The sequence below is a fragment of the Cyprinodon tularosa genome, unplaced genomic scaffold, assembly GCF_016077235.1.
Source record: "Cyprinodon tularosa strain WSP-4 unplaced genomic scaffold, ASM1607723v1 ctg1373, whole genome shotgun sequence".
Classification (NCBI taxonomy): Eukaryota; Metazoa; Chordata; class Actinopteri; order Cyprinodontiformes; family Cyprinodontidae; genus Cyprinodon; species Cyprinodon tularosa.
Genome location: NW_024038193.1, coordinates 19402 through 43889, shown reverse-complemented (window position 1 = coordinate 43889; position 24488 = coordinate 19402). Strand labels below are relative to the sequence as shown.

Here is a 24488-nt window from a genome sequence, read left to right as displayed (position 1 = left end):
AGGTTAGCAGAGTTCATGAGCAAGCTAAGCATCTAGCGTCATACTTAGCATGGCTGGCCTTGATCTGAGCTTCCTGCTCACAGCAGAGAACAACAGGGGATAAGCACAAAGGATTCTTCTGGCTGAGCTTCCAGCTCACAGCAGAGAACAGCACAACCTAGAGCTTCAGGCTTGAGACTGGTTTCCTGTGATGCAGCTCTTCCCGAGCTTCAGACCAGAGACAGGGTTCCAGAGGGGCAGCTCTTCCTGAGCTTCAGACCAGAGACAGGTTTCCTGTGAGGCACAGACGATGGAGAGATTAGAATCTGAATCTCACACTAGAGACAACCAAGATTCAATCAAAGACAGAGACTCTGAAAGCTAACCAACTAAGATCAACACTGCCGTGTGGAAGCAAGGTCAGGCAGGAGCTTATAAAGGAGAAGTCTTCTGATGAGAGGATTAGCAACAGGTGTGCAGGCAGATTCCAGCCCTAGGGGAAAAATACACAGAACAGAAGAGGATCCTCGGCGCCCTCTGGTGGGCAAGCCTGAGGATCCCAACATTTACTCGAAACGAAGCCATTTAGAATGTTTTTAGAGCATAAACAGTAGTGTATAGGATTTCCTAAAAGCTCGTTCACGAGTCTACGGAAACCGCGGCAGACCAAACCAGATGAAAGTGCGCATTCAGCGTCTGCTCTGCCGATAATGCAAGCGTAGAAGAAGAAATGTGCTGTTTACCTGTGCAAAGAAAGAAACAACGAAAGAAAAATGTATGAGGACGTCAGTGTTGAGGAAGAGCATGAGTTCTTTGCCGAGCTGAATGCACACTTTCATCTGGTTTGGTCTGCCGCGGTTTCCGTAGACTCGTGAACGCGCCTTTAGGAAATCCTATACACTACTGTTTATGCTCTAAAAACATTCTAAATGGCTTTGTTTCGAGTAAATTATGGATGCTACCCACTCAGGACACTTGGAATACATTGGACGAGCAGTATGGAGGAATATTGAAACGTTTTTTGTGGACTTTTATGGACCTTTCTGTCTCGGGCACCAAAGACCTCCATTATTTGAATGTCAGCAGACAGCAAGAAGCCTCCCAGATCTACAGATGCATTTGAGATATCAAAAAAGTACTCCAGAGTGTTGTTCAGCATGGGGGTGAGTAGAAAATGAAGGCTAATCATGTTTTGGGTTTACTATTCCTTTAAGGATACAAAAATATTTAATTGTCGTTATTACTTAACTGATATTTTATAAGGAGCGGTCATTTATTTATATTAGGCTTTTGCATTATGACTAAGTAGAATGTACTCAAAATCTGTTTTTATGTATGGTTAATGTTGCGTTCATACCAGTTGACAATTTAGATCAGTTTTATTTTACACTCACTGGCCACTTTATTAGGTACACCTGTCCAACTGCTCGTTAACACTTAATTTCTAAGCAGCCAATCACATGGCGGCAACTCAGTGCATTTAGGCATGTAGACATGGTCAAGACAATCTCCTGCAGTTCAAACCGAGCATCAGTATGGGGAAGAAAGGTGATTTGAGTGACTTTGAACGTGGCATGATTGTTGGTGCCAGAAGGGCTGGTCTGAGTATTTCAGAAACTGCTGATCTACTGGGATTTTCACGCACAACCATCTCTAGGGTTTACAGAGAATGGTCCAAAAAAGAAAAAAACACCTAGTGAGCGGCAGTTCTGTGGGCGGAAATGCCTTGTTGATGCCAGAGGTCAGAGGAGAATGGCCAGACTGGTTCGAGCTGATAGAAGGGCAACAGTGACTCAAATAACCACCCGTTACAACCAAGGTGGGCAGAAGAGCATCTCTGAACGCACAGGACGTCGAACTTTGAGGCAGATGGGCTACAGAAGCAGAAGACCACACCGGGTGCCACTCCTTTCAGCTAAGAACAGGAAACCGAGGCTACAATTTGCACAAGCTCATCGAAATTGGACAATAGAAGATTGGAAAAACGTTGCCTGGTCTGATGAGTCTCGATTTCTGCTGCGACATTTGGATGGTAGGGTCAGAATTTGGCGTCTACAACATGAAAGCATGGATCCATCCTGCCTTGTATCAACGGTTCAGGCTGGTGGTGGTGGTGTCATGGTGTGGGGAATATTTTCTTGGCACTCTTTGGGCCCCTTGGTACCAATTGAGCATCGTTGCAACGCCACAGCCTACCTGAGTATTGTTGCTGACCATGTCCATCCCTTTATGACCACAATGTACCCAACTTCTGATGGCTACTTTCAGCAGGATAATGCGCCATGTCATAAAGCTGGAATCGTCTCAGACTGGTTTCTTGAACATGACAATGAGTTCACTGTACTCAAATGGCCTCCACAGTCACCAGATCTCAATCCAATAGAGCATCTTTGGGATGTGGTGGAACGGGAGATTCGCATCATGGATGTGCAGCCGACAAATCTGCGGCAACTGTGTGATGCCATCATGTCAATATGGACCAAACTCCCTGAGGAATGCTTCCAGCACCTTGTTAAATCTATGCCACGAAGAATTGAGGCAGTTCTGAAGGCAAAAGGGGGTCCAACCCGTTACTAGCATGGGGTACCTAATAAAGTGGCCGGTGAGTGTATATCGATTGAATAGGAAAACACGAACTGCTGTGTTACATACAGAAAATCCATTTTGTATATTGGCTTTATGGTTATTCAATTCGTCTGCTTTAGACGGTAATTTATGCATTTCTATTCTGTTCTATAGATTTAAACTTATGTAAATAAATAACTGGCAGATGTAGGGATTTTTTTTTATGGCAAGTCATCAATTAAAATACCTGTTAGCATTCCATTTTTTAGCTCTACAATATTTTCTTGTGAAACAAAGTTTGATAAAAAAGTTGGATGAATGATTATGTGAATAAGTATGGAATAAGGCTGCAGTAAAATTGGATAAGCTGCTATTTTAAAAAAGGTTAAGGTGGGATTTTGAGTATAAAAACACTCAAGCTTTCAAGAATCAATTAAACAACCAATCTGCTCCTCTGCAACTTGAATAAAACATCCCTTGGTCATTAGTATTTGTTCGTTTTTATCAGATTTTTTATGCTGAGTAAGTCGGTGCTTGCTGAGCATAGATTTAGAGTCAGTGTGTAATTAATCATAGCTTCCTCCTTTCTTTAGTTACCCCTCCAGATTTAGACACAGTGAGCAAACTGCTGTTCTACAATAAGCATCATCACATTAGTGTTTGATCCTTTCATATCTGTTAGCAATCTCCTTTTTAATAGTGTTTGTGCACATTTACAATCCCATCAGCAAGAACAACCATTGATTACAGGTGACCTCCATCACAATTCAAATATTCTAGTGCAAAGGCTAATATGCTTGGAGCAATATTTGGCTTTTCTTTTATGCACCTCAATTTTTCAGGGCTAAAATTCCAAGCATTGAATTGTGAGTATAATGCATAATCCTTGAACCTATTTTGTCAGGCAGCTAAAACAAGTCTCTGCTTTGCATTTAAATGTTCCGTGAGTAACTGACACATGCACAGACACTATTACCACCTTATTCCAATTATTAGACTACTACGCAATGCGTGCACTAATATTTACACAGACTTTTTATAATCAACATATCCTATTTCCAAACTGCTGCAAACAAAACCGATGCAGCCAAACAACATTCTGTTGTATCCTGTAGAACATGCATCCCCAAAGTCTGTCCTCGAGGGCCGCTGTCCTGCAGGTTTCAGAGGTTTCACTGCTCCAGCACAGCTGATTTACATTGATAGTTGACTAACAGGCTTTTGTTGAACTGCAATTATCCGAATCAGCTGTGCTAAAGCAGAGAAACCTCTAAAACCTGCAGGATAGCGGCCCTCGAGGACTGTCTTTGGGGATGCCTGCTCTAGAATAACAAAAATACTTCTTCTTCCCTTTTTATTAAATCAATTTTTTTTTTTATAATTTTGAAGTCGAAGGAAAGTGACAAGCTTTCCAAAATGTTTTCAAACAAAAAACGGAAATAAAACATTAATTGTAAGGGAGCTTATCATAGTTTAATATAACTATAAATACAATTATTTTGAGGAGGTCCCAAAAGGTTTTTCTCAGAAACAAAAATCACCACAAATACCAATGGTTGAAAGGGCTAATGTTTAGAGCAGGGTTGGGTTATAAAACAAGATCCAAAGCTTTAAGGATACAGACACGGCATACATACAACTCAAAAATCAATGTTCAATCCATCTTCTGAAAATAAAAATAAAACAGGATGGAAAAAAAACTAACTACAAACCTATCAAGACATGGCTGTCAACCCAAACGGACAGGCCAGAGAAAAGAGTCAGAGAAGCAGCCAACAGCTCCATAATAACAATGAAGGAGATGCAGAGATCTTTTTCTGGCCTATTTTGAAGAGCGTCAAGAAGTATTGCTTAATAAAAGCCACACAACAAGCTATGATGGGGCCATAGGAAACAATTGGAAGAGTGTTTTTGTCAGATTAGACCAAATCCTTTGTCCTACACCACTATGCTGTTGGTGTCATAGTGCTAGCTCTTGGACTCTTAAGTAGGCACAAGAACAGAAAGAAGCAGATTTAAACAGTTTATTTTCAGGAAAATGTGATGACAACTGAGTCTGGAAAAAGCTGAGGGAGCGGGGGCTGGGAGCAGGCACTGGAAGGGAACACAAGTTGTTTAAAGGGGATGAATGGATTAAGAAAGATTGTTTTAAGCAGTTTAAGTCAGCTTACACTGAGTATGAGTCCATGAAGCCCGGTCTTGCTGGTTGGTAGATGTTGGAGGTTGGGAGTGGAGACACTGGTCTTTCAGTTTGTTAGGAGATGAGGGTGGACAGGTTTGAGCCAGGGGTTCTGAAGGCCAAGTTGGTGAGCCTGAGGAAGGAGCAGAACAGCAGCCTTGGGGGAGGTGGATCCAACAACAGTCTTTGCCAGAAGGGATCCTGAAGCAGAGAAAGACAATATGGTCTTAAACAGAGAAGATCCAACAGGAGGGAAAAAACACAATGCTGAGATTTCTCTTAAGTTGGCTTGTTACCACTCTGAGTACATCAACCATCTGCCGTCTGCTTGAGGGAGACTGCTCCTTCTTAAAGGCAACCACTGATTGAGGGAATGGAACCCAGCTGGACTCAATTAGCCTGCCACCCTGGGAGAGAAAAAAGGGAAAAGACATACAGCCACTCCACCCAGCTCTGGAAACCTGACAGTACCCCCCCCCCCCCTAAGGGACGCCACCTGGCGGCCGACCAGTTGAAGAGGAAGCTGAAAGGCGCTCAAAATCTGTTATAAGGGAAGGATCAAGGATGAAAGAGCGCGGGACCCAAGAGCGCTCTTCAGGACCGTAGCCCTGCCAGTCAACAAGATACTGCCGACCCCGCCCACGAGGGCGCACATCCACAATACGGCGGACGGTGTAGGCAGGGTGACCATCTATGACCCGGGCGGGAGGAGGGGGCTCGGAAGGAGGGCACAAAGGACTAGAAAGGAAAGGTTTCAGTAAAGAGACATGGAAAACAGGATGGATTCGAAGGTGATGAGGGAGCTTAAGGCGAACAGAGGATGGGCCAACGACAGCTTCTACAGGGTAAGGACCCAGAAATCTAGGAGAAAGTTTCCTAGAACAGGACTTGAGTGGAAAATCTTTAGAGGAAAGCCAGACCATTTGACCAGGAGAAAATTTGGGAGCTGCAACGCGCTTCCTATCAGCAATCCTCTTGTTCTGAGCTGAGGTCCTCTGCAGGGCTGCTGTGGCCTGTGCCCAGATCCTGCGACAGTTTTGCACATGGGCCTTAACTGATGGAATTCTGACATCAGGGAAGGTATTGGGGAGAAGAGAGGGCTGGTAACCAAGGGAGGCTTCGAAGGGAGAAAGACCAGTAGCTGAGGAGACATGGGAATTATGGGCATACTCGATCCAGGGTAAATGAGTAGACCAGGAGGCTGGGTTTGAAGCACAAATACAACGCAGGGCATTCTCGACTTCTTGGTTTAGACGTTCACACTGACCGTTTGTTTGTGGATGAAACCCTGATGACAGCCGAGCTTTAGCCCCTAGAATCAAACAGAACTCCCTCCAGACTTGTGAGACGAACTGAGGCCCCCGATCAGAGACCACCTCCGTGGGGATACCATGAAGTCAAAAGACGTGGTGAAACACAAGTTTAGCTGTTTCTATTGAAGAAGGAAGCTTGGTGAGTGCGATCAGGTGGCATGCTTTGGAGAAGCGGTCAATGATGGTCAAAATCACACTTTTACCTTTTGAGATTGGGAGGCCTGTGACAAAATCCATGGAAATGTGAGACCAAGGGCGGCTAGGGATAGATAGAGGTTGCAGTAGGCCCGATGGAGGTCGATGGGAGGTCTTGTTTCTGGCGCAGATGGTGCAAGCAGAGACGTATTCCATTACATCCTTGTTGAGGGAAGGCCACCAGAAATATCGCCGTAAAAGGGCCACGGTTCTGCTAACCCCTGGGTGGCAGGAGAAGGAGGATGAATGAGCCCAGTTGATGGTCTTGGACCGGACAGACATGGGAACATATAGACGGTTCCTGGGTCCACCTCCAGGGTCTGGTTCAGAAGCTAGGGCCTCTTGAATAGCTCTTTCTAAGTCCCAAGTGAGAGACCCTATGGAACAGGTGGCTGGCAGAATGGGAATAGTAGTTTCTGGGTGGTCATCAGAAGAGTATTGTCTCGAAAGGGCATCAGGTTTCATGTTCTTAGAACCAGGACGGTAGGTAATGGTGAGGTTGAATCGAGAAAAGAAAAGAGACCAACGGTACTGCCGTGGGTTCAGGCGCTTAGCAGTCTGGAGGTAGGCGAGGATCTTGTGGTCTGTCCAAATGATGACTGGAAGTTCCGTCCCTTCGAGCCAGTGTCTCCACTCCTCCAGGGCTAACTTGATAGCTAGGAGCTCCCGGTCACCAATGTCGTAGTTAATCTCTGTGGGGGTGAATTTCTTAGAAAAGAAAGCACATGGATGGAGCTTGTGATCACTGGGAGACCTTTGAGAGAGAACGGCCCCCACTCCCACATTGGAAGCGTCTACCTCCAGGGTGAACTGAATAGCTGGATCTGGGTGGATTAGAACCGGGGCATTAACAAACCTTGCTTTGAGCTTGGAGAAGGCCATGTCTGCCTCTTGGGTCCAGAGAAAAGGTCTTTTGGGAGACGTCAGAGCAGTTAGAGGTGCAGTGATGATACTGAAGTCCTTAATGAAGCGTCTGTAAAAGTTTGCGAATCCCAGGAAGCGTTGAAGCTGCTTCCTCGTGACTGGGATGGGCCACTCCTCTACAGCTTGGATCTTGCTTGGGTCAGTCCGCACCTGTCCACCCTCGAAGACATAACCCAGAAAAGTTATAGTGTTCACATGAAACTGACTCTTCTCAGCCTTGACAAAAAGTCTATTTTCTAAGAGTCTTTGGAGAACCTTCCTGACATGAACCTTGTGTTCCTCTAGGCTGTGGGAAAAGATGAGGATATCGTCTATATAGACGAAAACAAAAACATTGAGAAAATCTCTTAGGACATCATTGATGAGGTTTTGGAAAATGGCAGGGGCATTACAGAGACCGAATGGCATCACTAAGTATTCAAAGTGACCAATGTGTGTTTTAAATGCGGTTTTCCACTCATCCCCCTCACGGATCCGAACCAAATGATAGGCATTTCTTAGATCGAGTTTAGAGAAGATGGTAGCATTGTGAACCGACTGAAAAACAGATGACAGAAGAGGAAGGGAGTACTTGTTTTTTATGGTAATTTGGTTTAAACCCCGGTAGTCAATGCAGGGACGAAGGGTTTTATCCTTTTTCTCCACAAAGAAAAAGCCAGCTCCTACGGGAGAAGAGGAAGAGCGGATGATGCCGGCATTTAGGGAGTCATTGATATATTTCTCCATAGCCTCTTGCTCTTTCTTTGAGAGATTGTATAGGCGACCCGAAGGAAGGGGAGCCCCAGGGAGGAGATCAATGCCACAATCATAGGGGCGATGAGGTGGAAGGGAGAGAGCAAGGTCTTTGCTAAAAACCTCACTGAGGTCATGATACTGTTCTGGGACATTAAAGAGGTCAGGAGGGTTGATAGGATTAATCTGGGGAGAGGGAAGAGGCGAAGGAGCAGACTGAAGGCAATGGCCTGAACAGTATGTGCTCCACGAATCTATACATGAGTGACACCAGTTGATGTGGGGGTTATGTTTCTTTAACCAAGGAAAGCCCAAAACAATAGGGGAGTCCTTGGTTGGAAAAATTAGGAACTGGATGAGCTCATAATGATTCCCAGAAACCAACAGAGAAATCCAGGCCGTTTGGTGAGTGATGGAGGTCATAGGGCTACCATCAAGAGCATTGACCAAAATAGGTGAAGACAATTGCTGAACAGGAATTTGGCATTTGGAAATTAGATCCGGGTGAATGAGATTCTGCTCTGAGCCAGAATCTACCAGAGCTTGAAACTTGTGTTGACCTTTATTGATTTCGAGAACAGCAGGGAGATTAAGCCTTAGGTCATGCTCTTTGGAAATGCCCGCCAGTACTCCCAATCTTACTGGCGGGCTGGCTCTTTTGGGCGGACTGGACAGGAGGAAATGAAATGCTGGGGAGAACCACAATAGAGGCAGCAGCCAGAGCTAATTCGACGCTGTCTTTCTTCCAGACTTAACTTAGCACGACCAACCTGCATCGGCTCAGGGGGTGGAAGGTATGAGGAAGGTTGGATTTCTGGTCTTTGAGATGTCTTTTCAGTAGAAGAGAGGACAAAAGGAGCTCTTTTGTCTTTGGACCTCTCACGAATTCGATTATCAATCTTAATAGCCAAATCTATCAACTCATCTAAGGACTGGGGATCATCTCGACAAGCCAACTCATCCTTCAGTGTGCCATTTAAAGCATGCTGAAAGGCCCCTTTAAGGGCTATGTCATTCCAGCCAGAGTCAGCAGCAAGGATGCGAAAGTCTATTGCCAGTTCAGCTACTGATCTATTGCCCTGTTTTAGATTCCAGATTCTCCTTGCTGAGTCTTCTTCGCTTAGATTTGGACTAAATGTCTGTTTAAAAAGGTTAATAAACTCCTCAAAGGAGTAGCGAGGCAGTGTTCTTTCATTAATTGTGGCTTCGGCCCACCTTAATGCCTTGTCCTTTAACAACCCAATGACATATGAGATCTTATGGGCATCTTCGGGGAAGGATCGGGGAGATCGGTGGAAAACCAGGTTGCACTGCAGCAGGAAACCCTTGCACTTACCCAGCTCACCGGAGTAGTGTTCTGGAGTGGGCAAGGTGACATCACGGTATGAAGACACAGCAGAAGCAACAGCAGCGGCAGGGGCAGTTACTGAGGAAGAACGAGAGGAGAGATTAGTAGACTGCAGCTGGTTGGTGAGATCCTGGATCTGATTGGAGAGTTGATTGAGACACTGGAACATGGAACCTTGTTGCTGGAGCATAGTTTGAATAACATCTTCATGTTTTCCAAGGAGTATTCCCTGTTCAGTTAGAGCAGTACGTAGCTGTGCCCCAGAGTCCGCTTGGGCAGATGGTTCTGTCATAGTGCTAGCTCTTGGACTCTTAAGTAGGCACAAGCACAGAAAGAAGCAGATTTAAACAGTTTATTTTCAGGAAAATGTGATGACAACTGAGTCTGGAAAAAGCTGAGGGAGCGGGGGCTGGGAGCAGGCACTGGAAGGGAACACAAGTTGTTTAAAGGGGATGAATGGATTAAGAAAGATTGTTTTAAGCAGTTTAAGTCAGCTTACACTGAGTATGAGTCCATGAAGCCCGGTCTTGCTGGTTGGTAGATGTTGGAGGTTGGGAGTGGAGACACTGGTCTTTCAGTTTGTTAGGAGATGAGGGTGGACAGGTTTGAGCCAGGGGTTCTGAAGGCCAAGTTGGTGAGCCTGAGGAAGGAGCCGAACAGCAGCCTTGGGGGAGGTGGATCCAACAACAGTCTTTGCCAGAAGGGATCCTGAAGCAGAGAAAGACAATATGGTCTTAAACAGAGAAGATCCAACAGGAGGGAAAAAACACAATGCTGAGATTTCTCTTAAGTTGGCTTGTTACCACTCTGAGTACATCAACCGTCTGCTTGAGGGAGACTGCTCCTTCTTAAAGGCAACCACTGATTGAGGGAATGGAACCCAGCTGGACTCAATTAGCCTGCCACCCTGGGAGAGAAAAAAGGGAAAAGACATACAGCCACTCCACCCAGCTCTGGAAACCTGACAGTTGGTGGTTGCCTCATAATGCTGTCAGGATTCCAGAAAAAAAAAATCACACATCCACAATTCCTCCCAAAAACTGAATATCAATATGCCACTCTTTATCTTACTGTATATAAAAGAAGAAAATAATTTTTTCTTGTAACCACGAGATCATATTTGAAGTAGTTTATTTGAAATTCTGCATGCCAGTGATACATTCAACAAATGTTATAGTTATTCTTAGAGCATTCAATGCCAATTTAATACTCATTAATGCCGAAGTTTACATGAAGGGATAGGGACATTTTAATAGCTGAAGAGAAAGCAGAAAAAAGTCATAGAAATGTTTCATAATAATTGATATCATCATACATATTTATTATTCTTATCAATTTCCTTCCAAATAACATTAATGCACTATTTTATCTTGGTATTTCATAAAATAAGTGTTAAAATTAAAGAGGTGTAGATATTTTTCAATTTATTGATGCACAAAATAAATGGGTATTTGTTTTACACTTGCAGAGCGTTCAGTAACTGATGGGTGGCGCTACAGAGGAGGAAATAACTGTAATATCTAAGAGCAAAGACAGAGAATACTTCATTACTGAATATCAACTCATTCTCTATGTTTTCACTCTTGTATTGATTCTTTTACTTTTCAATTATTCATGTTGTTATGAAATCCTCCCTCTGGAGACACACCATCCTCATCCTTATCCCCCTACCCCCTACAATCTAATAGCTATTCAGTTAATCAATGCAACTTTAGAAATCTAATTTGTTTTCATGCTGTACTATTGTGTTATTGAGTGAGTCGTTACTTTTTTCTCTGATAAATTAAAGTTTCTAATGCTTTTTGTTCCATGTAGGTGAAGTTGCTTACTTCATCTTTTAACTCTTAATGTTTCTTTTTCCTCACATTCAAATAATTCTTTCTTATCTGAAGTTTAAACTTTTGCCTCACTAATATCTAGCACCATATTGTGTTCAGCTCTTTATATTCTTCGATTTTTCATCAAAAACATGTTTTTCTTTTCAGTTCTTTGGGGGATTCCACTATGCATCCGCTAATTCAGGTCTGATGGTGCTCATCTATGATTAATGAAGCATCTCCTCTGTAGTCTTTCAAATTAGGCATCATAACACATTTGGCTTCTTATTTTCCACTGCTGGTATAAAGGCGTATACAGATATCCCCTCTGAGAGACTAGGTGACCTCGCTGGGATCCTCCCTTTGGTGTGAACTGAATCAAAACATTCAAAGCAGGAAATAAACTTTTTCAGCAATGGAAACTTAAACATTTTAGCTTTATTTTGTTTGTTTCCTTTTTCTAGGCAAAGCTTCATCTGCAAAACTTCAGCAACTTGCATCTCTTGCGAGTCTTTTAGATGATCAGCAATGGCACTATGTGGCAGTGGAGCTACATGGCCAGAACCTCAACCTCACTGTGGACAAGCACACATTGGGGGTCAAAATCCCTCTAAAGTTCCACCACCTTGACATAGAAGAGGTTTGATGAACTAAAACCACTTCCTTAGCTCTGAGTTAGTATAAATGATGAAGTAACTGACACTAATAATAATCTGTCTTTGGGTATTTTTTCCATACAGTTAAGTGTGGGTACGGTTGAGGTTATGAGCTCTCATAAACTATTTCGCTCCAAGAAGAGTTTCCATGGCTGCCTGGAGAACTTGCTGTTCAATGGACTCAACTTGATACAACTTACTAAACTTCAGGATCACAAAGTTTCTCTTGTGGTAAGTTGTTAAACACCTGGGCTTCCACTTAAGAAGTATTTAGTCAGGCTTTGCTCAATGGTCTACAGTACTTTAAACGTCGTCCAAACTTCCAACAGGGAAGACTTTAATGTTACAACCCTGCTTATAGTATTAAAAAAAGGGGACGGATTGCCTACAAAGTAGTTTCATAATTTTTATTAATATTTTTTCACAGTAAAGAACTGATCAGGTTTGTGTTATATACATCAATCCATTTTCCGTCATATTTGCCCCACCTGGGATTGTGATGGGTGCCTATCTACAGCAGTCAATGGGTTTGAGGCAGGGCCCACCCTGGACAGGTCACCAGTCCATCGCAGGGCAACACAGAGACAAACAACCATTCACGCACACACTCACACCTAAGGAGAATTTAGAGAAGCTAATTAATCCAACAGTCATGTTTTTGGACAGTGGGAGGAAGCAGGAGTACCCGGGGAGAACCCATGCAAACTCCATGCAGAAAGACCCGGGGCTTGGAATTCAATGCAAAAACAATCTAAACATGAGTAAAATATGTCTTAAATGAAGTGCATCCTTAATTTGAGTGGTTAAATAAGATGATTTGCCAATGGAATTACTTTTTTACTCTTAACATAAGATAATTCGATAACATGTACTTGAAATAAGACAATGCAATTGTGTTTTCTTATTTTAAATTTAAATTGTCTTGTTCCATTGGCAAAGTGTCTCTTTTATCTCCTCAATTAAAGAACAAATGCATGTATTTTAAGAAAAAATGACTTATCTAGATTTTGTTTTTTTCCAGTGTTGAACTTTGAACCTTCTTGCTGCAAGGCAACAGCTCTACGCACTGCGTCAAAGTGCAGCCCATGTTATAACCATGTTTTTGTCATTTTTGGATTAGAATTAACATGATTCCCTGTTTGCACTGCAAAAAATATCTAGAATAAGTAAAACATTTCTTAAATTAAGTGTATTTATCTTTATTTTAAGTAGGTAAATGAGATAGTGTGCCAATGGAATGAGTATTTTTACTCTTAAAATGAGATTATTAGATAATATGCACTTGAAAAAAGACAATGTAATTGTGTTTTTCTTATTCTAAATATACATGTTCTTGTTCCATTGGCAAAATGTCTATTTTACCTCCTCAATTCAAGAACAAATGTACTTATTTTACGAAAACATGACTTATCTAGATTTCAATTTTTTCCAGTGTGCTTTGTTCATTTTCTTCCTTTATATAGAGAGTAGCTTTATCTCAATCCAGGTACAATGACATGACTTTTTATGGACATTTCTTCACAAGCAAAATAGTGAAGAAACAAAAACATTAAGAACAGTGGAGAGAGAGAAAAACAAAGTATATTTTCATTAATTGAGATAAAGTTTTACTTTAATTTAGTTTCAGCAACTTTTTAAATGTTTTTAAGGAAATGCAAAGAGGCATTACATTTTGGGAAGGAAGTATAAAGACTAATATATGATAATAAATACACAAGGTAACATTACAGACTGCAGAGGAAAAACTCTGAATAGACAAGTTTAGATGATAAAGTCAGGTCTTATAGGAAATCTGTCGCTCTAAAAGGCTCTGTCAGAAAAGTTTTGGTGGCATTTACTACAAATACTGTAAGGTTTCTCCTAATGTTTTGTAGGGGAGGAAGTTCATTGACAAGATAAAGTTAGATGTGGGAGAAATTCTATATCTTGTCAGTTCTGTAACTGTTTTATGAGCCAAATAAGGTAAAATTTTATGATAAGTGAGCCACACAGAGATTTTAAAAGGGATCAGTATTTCCAGTGGACAGCACCAGCTACTGGGATAAAATCCCGCTGCAGACATGGCACCATTATCGTTTAATAAAGCCAGAGCAATGGACTCTATTTCATCATCTTTACTTGAAACAATAGAGCGCACCACATCAGATACTGCCGGGTTCTCTATTCTTTTATCTACAAATCTTTATCTACGTTACCTTTACAGGAGGTGACTTTGGTATTTTAAGCATGCATTCTAATCTTATCCCAAGCTACGCTGTTATCAATATGGAAATACCGTTGTTCTTCTTAAGGAGACTTGCTGATGAGAGCACTGTGACAGGAGGCCACATCAACATGGCCTCTGCAGCCAATTAATATTCATGTAATTTGATGTTTTATCTCTCCAGTAATCATTTAGTCCCATCACTTATCGTCTCTCCTTTTCCTCTGCATGTTTTTTTTTTCTTTCTCAGGGCAATGTGACCTTTTCTTGTGCTGAGCCAGTTTCTGCTGCTGTGACGTTTCCCGGGCCCCAGAGCTTCCTCCAGTTGCCGTGGACAGCTTCGTCCTCCTCAGGGAGTGCGTCCATTGGGTTTCAGTTTAGGACGTGGAATAACGCTGGGCTTCTGCTCACTTTTGACCTTCCTGGGCAAGGAGGTGTGGTCTGGTTGTTTTTGAATGAAGCGAGACTCTACATGCAGATCCAGAAAGAAGGGAGGGTGCTGCTGGAGCTCAGTGCAGGTCAGCTGACGTCCACTTCCCAACTATGATTTGTGAAACCAACAATGCCACCAAAAACCACACTAACAGCTGAACAGAAACAATCAGATGTCAACTCAATGCAGGATTTATGCTGCTTAAAAGCAAGTGTTAGCCATGAATATTAAGTATGTGATTTATGGTGGTGTACATTTTAATAATTGAACTTTATTGATGTCACATTGGAAAAATTTACCTCTGCATTTAACCCATCCCCTCCGGGAGCAGTGGGCTGCCATTGTGCGGCTGCCATTATGACCTAACAACTAGGCCACCACTCCCCCAAACCACCATTTCATTAGCCGGGGTGCCATTCCGAACTTAGTCCCGCCCACAACATTTGAGGTCGGGAAGTCCGGTCTGGCATTGCTCAATAGTAGCGCGAGTATGCTCGCACAATATCGGGTCGGGCCAATCAAATTGTCAGGGCGGGCTTTCTACGATGATGGACAGATGATCAACAGTAACGTAATCAACCACGTCACCAAAGCGCGCTTGGGTGACAACAACAATGGCTGCCGCTGGAGAGTTGAGGTGTGTAGATTCTGCTATTAGGTCTGTTCTAGAATATATCGACAGCAAATTAATTTTAAAAGAGGAACAGAGAAACGCGATCAAGACATTTGTTGAAAAGAAAGATGTTTTTGGCGTCCTTCCTATGGGATTCGGCAAAAGTTTAATTTATCAGCTGGCTCCCTTGGTCGCTTAACATACGTCACGCACTCCGTTGCTCTTATTGGTTGTAGGTCTATCCAATTGAGTGCAGAGGCATTTTTTTTCCTGGTTCATTCGAAACACGCACCATAATCACAGCTCTATGGAACAGTATCAGACTCATATTCTGACTAGAATTGAGTAGGACTACGTCAGGCTACCATTTCATACCACAATGCATCAAAGATAGTATCTACACCAGCATCTACGCCAGTGGCAATTTCTCATTGAATACTAGGGAAGCATTTAATATGCGTAAAATGTATCTAATTTCATGAGTATATTGCACGTTATTTTGCTATTGAGCCCGCTCTCGGACGCGATCTCACCTGCCAGTCAGCCTCTATGAGAAATCCCTGTTGAGGTTTGAGCCTTGGTCTAATGAGGCAAGCAGCGAAAAAGTAAAGCCCTGATTGGATAACACAACTAAATATGTCACTTCCAGTGACATATTAACTAACTCAATTCATAAGGTTGTGTCTTACCATTATCAATAATTATAGAAACATATGAAAATATAAACATAAGAGAAAATGGAAGCGTTGTTTTATAGTTTTTTTTTGGCAAGGTCACCGCCATGTTACAGCACTCTAAGTGGTGACATCATGGGGTTGGTAGATGCTTCAGTTATCAGTTAAGTACATTGATAATATGAACGATAAATCACTACTAGGGGTGTGGAAAGAAATAGCTATAGCAATATATGGTGATTTTTGGCTGCCTGATCTAATATAGATCTTAAGTTCCTATTATTTATTATGGGCTACCTTTGTACCGACACTGGCAGATAGTGCTGTGGAGCCCTTATCTGTAGTTGAGGCAGTCACAGTGGAAGACGTGGACTGACTCAAACCCCAAAAAAACATGGATACCATCCATCCATCCATCCATCCATTTTCTTTACACGCTTGTCCCAAGTGGGGTCGCGAGGGGTGCTGGTAACATGGATACCAAAATAACTAAATAATCAATATCATCTGATGAACATATACAGTGTAACGATCTTAGAATGTTGGACCCAGAATTCAAAGCATTTATTTAACAAACAGGTGCACGGGGCTGCTCGTCTGCTGCGGGGCGGATCCCTGCAGAGACAGGAGAATACAGGTCAGTGACTGGATGTGGAGCTGAATACGACTTGGAGCTAGTCACTGACCTGATTCAAAGTTCAGTCCGTTCGCGGAGAACACAGCTGAATCCAGGAGGGAGGTTTGACCGCAGTTGCGGCGGGTGACGCACCAGAGTTCCTAGAGAGTGAGCGGTGCGGGCACCAGCCGACGCCGAGCAGCAACAGAGTCCAGAAGGGAAATCCAAGGCCGAAGTCAGGAGACAGTTCCAGGTTCAGAAGCCGGTAGAATCCAAAAGTAGATGCGACAAACAGAGAAGACAGGGGCAAGGCAAAACTCGAGATCCACAGGGCAGAAAACTGGTCATAATCAGGGAAACAGACAGACTAAAGAAAGCTAGGAAACGTCTCACCAAAACACACGAATAACCTGGCGCTGATGGGAGGCAAACACACAACTTCAATAGTAGAGGAACCAGGTGGAAATGATCGGCGATAATCAGCTGCAGAACCAATTAGACAGTTGAGCAAGGAGCAAAGGAAAAAAAACAAACCATCAGCGCCAAGATCATGACACGGAGTTGCTTTTTATCTATATATTCAATTAGGACAGCAGTAAAAATATGGTAATATATGGTGATATCGCAATATGGTGATATCGTATCATGACCCAAGTATCATGACACTTGTGGTACACAACACCCATGTCAATCACCCCCTAATCACAACCATGAAACACTTAGGAAAACATTTAAGAGATTTTATATGATAGAAGACGAAGCTGAAAGGCACTCAAGCATCTAAATCACATTGCTTATACTTTTGATCCATTTGCCATATGACTCGGTCTGTAGTAAGGCAAGAAGAGGCAGTTTTGGAGCCTGGGTTCTGACTTGAACCCGATAGAACACCGGTTGTGGAGATTATGTAAAGCAGAATACTTTTGAGTCTGGTTGGCTAGCATTGCATTGGACAGCTGGTTAAATCCTGGAGCTGCTCCAAGCGTTTTTAATTTCACTGCCTACAGTAAAGCTCTGCTGATCAGCCAACACCCTCTGAAAGCGCTTCATCGGCAACAATCAGCTGTAATGACATGGTACGAAAACATGCTAAGCAGGTAGATGATGAAGAAGTTCGGCATCAATTCTTTGCCTGCTTGTAAGTCAACTGTCACAGTTGCTAGGCAACAGAGCTTAAGCTAAGTGTTGAGTGGTGACAACCGGAGAAGGCTGGACGTGTTTGTCTTTATAGCCAAACTCTTCTACCCGCCTTATTTTCATGCCTCCGAAGGACCCAGTCCAGGTAGGCCGGGTCTATAGGACTCGGGATCCGCGTTGCATTGTGGGACGTGGCGGCCATGTTGAATGCTATGCTCTGATAGCATAGCTCCGATAGCATAGCTCTTATACCGTAGCTCTGGTAGCATCGCTCCGAAAGCACAGCTCCGACACAACGTTGTGAGAGAAAAAAAAGATGTTAAAATCCCGAAAAGGATCTGGAATTTACCAGGACACATTAAATAGAGAAGCCACGGACCGGTATGTTGACAAAATCAGCATTATTAAAAATTTGGATCCATATGAAGTTCCAAACAATGAGTGGAGCACCGATGAGTAAGCGCCTATACTTCAAAACAGTTCCGAAGCTACAAGTCCTTGGAGTCTCATGTGCAGTTCATGAATGGATGGGTTCAGGAGCTGCACATCATAAAGCCAGCAAACAGTGGGAACACAGTAATCCGTACGAAGGTAAGCTGTGCTCAGACGGGCTCTGGAACCTGCTAGTTTAGCAACTGCTAACCGCTAATGCTAACAACCACTCATGCAAGTAATGTACTTTTAACTAGCTGCTATGTGTTTCAAAGGTGTAGTTAGTAACGTTAGCTGCCAACCCTCCCCAAACCCTCCGGGTTTCTCATGTATTTGAGCCTTTTCCCGCTGCCATTTTTATTATTTTCCCGTAAAAGGTCCCAACTTTGAAGGAAAGAAACAAAGTAGGCTATAAAATAAAACCGTGCATCTTTAACTTACCAGAATGAAAATGCAGGGAACACACTCTCATTGACATCGGGATACTGTGGAAAGTTATGTTCGGTCGTCTTACAGCCGGTATCCAAGCTAGCCGACGACTCTTTATCTCTGACACTTGGTCTCCATGGTTACGCCTCCAGGCAGGAAAGCGGTGGAAATTTAACTCATTTTCTATGTTTTTCCCATGGCGATCACGTGTTGAGCTGTTACTACCCACAATACAGCAACAGTTTACCATGGTTGAAATCAAGTTAAGGTGAAATTAATCAAATTAAAACACGGCTGAGAAGGAGTACAGTACGCAGTAGTCATAGGCAGTAGTATGAGCAGTGGTAAAAGAGGCATTCAAGGTGGCGGCGACGCAAAGTGCTTACGTCATGATGACCAAACCCTATGGAGCAGGGGCGGGCTGTGAAACTGGATGCTCCATGCTCATACTTAAGAATTTTTGACTGACAGTCTGTGCCCAGAAAGCGAGGAGGTTTTCTTCATGAGTTGAGACGTAATAGTCATCATTCTGCTAGAACAGTCGTTTTGATCAATACTCTTGCCGTGGTTCCTTTATTATTTCAGAACGTGTCACAACAGCTTTTTTCACCTGCTGTAGTAATGTGTTTTATTTCTTAATGTAATAAGTGACATTTTGAAATTAATTAACACCACTGAGCATCCCCTTTTTCAGAGAGCAGCAGCCACCACCCAAAGACATACTTTTAACTCTCACTGATTATTGTGCAGTGTTTAAGAGATATTACCTACTTTCAACTAAAGATATTAAGTTTATTAAATTGATTGAAAATTAAATCCATACTTTATTAATCCAAAAGGGAAATTCAGTAATATATGTGTTCAGTTATTCAGTAAATGAATGTCTGTTTGAAACATTTTGAGGCCACATTAGCATCTTATTCGCATTGGACCACAGCCATCGAAATGTCCCCATGATCTCCTTGCGTTTGAAAAGACCAAGACTAATTTAGAAAACATCTTTTCAACGTGAAAGCCAGAAAGATGATTAAAAGTTTCTGCACATTCATCATCAGTTTCATTATTCTTGTGCACTTGAGGAACTTTTTATATAGATTGATGTATAAAGTCAGGACTTTTGAATTATTGGTGTGTTTTCTAATTGATAATTTTTAGCTGATCACATTAAGGCTCTGAAGCATGAAATTCTAATTAATACTTCAACTCTAAATATGCTGCCTGTTTTTTTCCTAACAGGGTGAATAATACATTTATCCCCCCAGCAACCTGGATATCCCCATTTTGTTTTTCCCCCTTTATGAATTCCAGAAGAGACTTAACACTGCTTAAAGTGCTTGTGACACATTTTTCTCATTACAAATGAATATAGCTGTGTGTAAAAATAACATTGATAAAATGCTGTTAAAATAAATGTCACACCACTGAGATAAGTCATTTTTGAGAGATACGTAAAGCAATTTCCGACTACTAATTAGCTATTGTGTTGCACTCTTGTGACATGGAAAGGATACATCTGCACATAAACTGACTGCTTCTACAGTACCTGACAATTTAGACAGCGGAGGATCTGATATTTCTACATATTTCTGTCAATATCAGAGAGAGGCAAAGCAGAGATGGAAGAAGAACATCCGCTGTTAGCAGATAAGCTGTTAGTAGATAAGAGATTTAGGATGCAGCTCTCTACTATATGTGTTAGTGGCTGAAGATATATTTAGTTTTCATTCTAATAATGTATTTTTACTCATGACATAAAAGGGGGTCTGTTTAAAAAAATTTCTAAAAGTGTGTTACAGTTTTTATCTTTAAAGCTTATCCTCATCATCAAGCATATATCAACAGACAATATTCACACTAGTTAATACCATGTAGGCCAGGGGTAACCAATGATAAATCAGCGGGTTCCGATTAAAGAAAATCATCAACCAGTAAAGATCCAAAGACATTTTTAATTATAATCTGTTACTTTAAACCAAATTTAACACTGAAATAAAAATCAGGTTTTTATTAGTGGTGCATCCATACCGATACCAGTATCGGGGGCCCTGATCCAGCACTAAAAAGGTGGTATCGGTATCAGCGAGTACCAACAAATAGGGTACCTGTACCATTTTGAGAGCCAAAAGTTTATTCAACTATTGTCACCCATTCCAGGTAGACAATAAAAGGTTCTACTGGATTAACTTTGTATTTGTATTTTTCCTGCCTCACAAAGGTAGGCAGCAGCTTGACAAAGCAATGATGGCAATTATTTTACATCCAAGCAGTATGCAGTTCTTTATATATACACACACATCAATTTCAAACAGATGGCATCGGTATGGTAACGGTATTGGTTCATACTTCAAAGCCAGGTATCGGGGCCAAACAGTGACATCGGCACAGCACTAGTTTTTATGCATCCAATTATTAAGTAAAAAAATATTTCCATTTTAAAATCTAAAGTTTTTTGAAGTAGAGAACAACAATTGTTCAGTTTACTAAATAGAAAATTTCCTGATTCACGTATTTTATAAAACACCTGAACTGACCTTTTTTTTTTCTTCTCCTTTTTATGGTTTAATGAGAGCAGTGGGCTTTATGCTGCCCTGCAAGGCTTTAAACCTGGGTTTGAATGGAGACAAAGCCATTCTAAAGCACATATCAAGTCGCTCATTTTCGGCCTGGATCCATATTTATTTTAGATTCTGTTCATTGGGGGGAATCCTGCTTCACAGCAGCAGGTTGAGCCAAAGATACTCAGAATCTGCAGGGTCATCTTTAAAAGGGTGATTATATAGGGTATTTGGTGCTGGTCCCTAAGGTCTCTGAATAGGGTGTGTAACATTGGTTGAGCTATAAATAGCATATTTGCTGTTCTATGAGCCCAAATGCAAGCCTAGTTAAAAGCCCTAGAATGAAATGACAGGTTTTCCTCTTTTTATGGTATGCTCATGAATATTTAGATAAGCTCTGCGCTGATTGGTTGGTTTACAACGAGCGAAGCTGCTGAGCAAAGACGCCTCAGAGCAACAAGCACTCACTCACTGAAACATCAAATTGTTGATACGGTAGGGTGACCATGTCCTACTTTCATACCTAAATAAATGTCCATTGGGAATTTGAAAATCGTCCGGGATTTTGGTGGACTACAGTGCAGCACGTAGTCAAAACAGACAGCCAGCGGGGGACAAAGTGGCGGAACCCGACTGAACCGTCTGGTCGCTGGGGCCCGGCCCGGTCCAGTCAGCGGCCCAGCATTTATGACTTCTGTATAATACAGACTAGGAACAACGGTTGCTAGAGTTAGGTTTAATGGTTAAGGTCGGTCCATCTGGATCTTATGATATATTGTGATCTAATCTCTCAAGTTGCCTCAGCATAATTACATTACACACTGCTCAAAAAATAAAGCAAACATTCAAATAGCACATCCTAGATCTGAATTGAAGAAATAATGTCACTGAATAATTTATTCAATATTGAATTAAACATTTTTTATTTTGTACAAAGTGGAATATGCTGGCCACAAAATCACACTAAAATTAGCAATGGAAATCAAATGTTTTAACCAGTAGAAGCTTTGATTTGGAGTGACACGCCCAATTAAATTGGAAAAGACACTACAGGCTGATCCAACTTTTATGTAATGTTTGGGTCAATATGGGTCTAAATGAGGCTCAGTATTGTGTGTGCTAAATTTAGCTAAATATAGCTAAATATTTAGCTAGCTCGGTGGTAGCTAAATATTTAGTAAATTTGCAAATTCACTTGCTGCAACCTGGAAGTGACTACCAAAGTAAAAGCCTGTGAGTCTCTATACCACTCCTATGGCAAAGAAAATCCCAAGTTAATAATTAAAAAGAAAAAAAAAAAACATAATTCCAAAAAGGCTAGCTAAATATTGAGCTAGCTAGGTGCTAGCTCAATATTTAGCTTGTTAAATAAATATTTAATTTGGAGCTAAATGTTTATTTAAAAAAACTAAATATTAGTTTAAGCTAACTATATATTTGGTTTGGAGCTAAATATTTATTTAAAAACTAAATATTTATTTTAAAATTATATATTTAGATTGAAGCTAAATATTTAACAAACTAAATATTTTATTTGCAAACAAAATATTTATTATGAAGATAAATATCTATTTGAAAAATTAAATATTTCGCTGGGAATGAAATGTTTATCTAACATACTAACTATTTAATTTGCAAACTAAATATTTAATTTGTAAAGTAGGCTTTTTATAAATGAATGAATGACATAGTGAAAAAATGACTTGGGGAAAAAAAAAATAAACCCCTTATTTTTCTCTTAAAACACGCTAAATAACCAGAAACTTTGCTCCTAATTTTTGACTTCTTTTTTTTTTTTTTTTTTTTTTTTTGTGTCCTGTCTAGCATCATAGTAAGCAGAATGGTAGTCTGGTTGCTTTATTGTGTTGAACAGATTTTGCTTTGCCAAGGGGAGCTTGGGGGTTCCCCTTGAGAACCTATTTATTATTTTATTAATTAATTTTATTTATTTAATTACACATTTTTATAGCAACATTTTACATCATATCGCTGGGCTTGACAAAAGGAAACTGAAAGAGGCAATGATAGAAAGTGGAACAGAGAGAGATAAAGGAAAAACAAAACAAAAAGAGTGATGGGGAGAGAGAGAGATAGAGAAAGAGAAAGAGAGAGAGAGATAGAGAAAGAGAAAGAGAGAGAGAGAGAAAAAAAAAAAAGATACACTCACACAGTACCTTGGTGCGTCTATACAGGAACCCCTAAACCCCCCCCACCCACCCCCCACCCCCGCTAAATAACCAGAAACTTTGCTCCTAATTTTTGACTTCTTAACTTTATAAACGGAATCCCATAGTGACAAGCCAAAGAACCCTGCTGGATCACAGCCTTGTGACATCATCACTGACATCATGGAATGTGGGCGGAGCCAAAGGCAGTTGATTTCACTGGGTGACTTGCGATAGCATTTCAGCTGAGACTCCCAGCGGTAAGCAGTCTAACATTGCTCCTCAAAGCTCTTTTGGATTTAAACTGCGATAATCACAAAATGCCTTTCCGGGAAAAGTACGTTAATATTGATCACCTTAAAGCATTGCGTGAGATCAATAAGAGAAACGTCCAACACCTCTGTGGACTCAACGAGCAACTTGAAAGGGAATTTCCTGAAATAAACTCTACTTCCAATGTGAAAAACTGCATTAAAACTGAGGTAAAGTTGAGCAAACAGTTGGAAAAAAGAGTCCAGGATCTTAAACAGGAGCTCAAAGCCCAGGCGGCATTCCAGAGGAAACAACATCTGGAAGATGAGAAGGTAGAAGCTTTACGTCGGAAAAATGCTGAACTTATGCATCAGGCAAAAACAGCGGAAGAACAATTATCCGACATGAATTTTATGATGCTTCAGTTTGAAATGGCAAAACAGCAGGAGGCAATCTTAAAGAAAAACAACAACAGCTTGATGGAAATTGCTGAGAACTTGACAAAAAAACTGTCATTTCAAACTGAAATGGATAAAAGTTACAGAGAGACTCGAGAATTGCTTGTGGAGTTGGAGAAAACTGAAGAGCGTTTGATAAAAAAGATTCAGGAAAAAAATCAAAACTTGAAAACTTGGATGTCTACAGGGTTCGCCCATTTGGGAAAAACAAAGCAATGCAAGATTGAAAAACAAATAACTTCTATCATGAAGAAACTCAAGGACATGAAGAAAGATGTGGATTATTTTGAACCCTATTTTAGAAAAGACCAGACGTTCATCGACTGCTTACAGTCAACGGCAGGTATGACAAACGAGCAAACCGACTCACGAGACAAACAAGACAATGAGCCACAGAATGAAGAGGTTTCAGAGCTGCCCAAACTTGAATGTGAAACCTCCCCTGACCCAGAGATGAGGACAGCCGAACTTGAATGTAAAACCTCCTCTGACCCAGAGATGAGGACAGCCCCTAAAGAAGAATCAACCCTTGAGGAACAATCTGTAGAGATTTTGGAAGGGAAGTTGAGTGCAAAAGAAGTGTTAAGATATTACAAGATTATATTTAATGACGAATGATTGGGGGATGGGGGATTTTGTGTGTATAAGCCCACTTTGTTGGGATATGTGTGAATAAATCACACTAGTTTATTCTTTAAAAATGCTTGTGCATAGTTATTAACACTGCCGCATCACTGCACTGCAGGGTTCAAAGCTCACCTGCTGTGTTTCTTTGTGATGTTGGCGTGCTATGATTGTGCATCTGTGGGTTCT

At 41.4% G+C, this 24488-nt stretch overlaps 1 protein-coding gene and 1 long non-coding RNA gene across 2 annotated transcripts in view; one reads left to right on the top strand and one right to left on the bottom strand.

Moving 5' to 3' along the window:
* Positions 1–24488, top strand: part of LOC119778721 (contactin-associated protein-like 4) — a gene marked incomplete at its 3' end in the record, with an annotated part of 133865 nt that overhangs the window by 91200 nt on the left and 18177 nt on the right. The window contains exons 6-8 of the mRNA XM_038278069.1: positions 11517–11692; positions 11793–11939; positions 14162–14429. Coding sequence (XP_038133997.1) covers positions 11517–11692; positions 11793–11939; positions 14162–14429 — 591 coding nt within the window. The remainder of the gene's footprint in view (positions 1–11516; positions 11693–11792; positions 11940–14161; positions 14430–24488) is intronic.
* On the bottom strand, positions 4802–9838 carry LOC119778720. The gene is made up of 3 exons (XR_005280112.1): positions 9735–9838; positions 5020–5130; positions 4802–4924 (listed from the first exon to the last, which is right to left on the bottom strand). It is a non-coding gene; the product is annotated as an uncharacterized LOC119778720 (long non-coding RNA).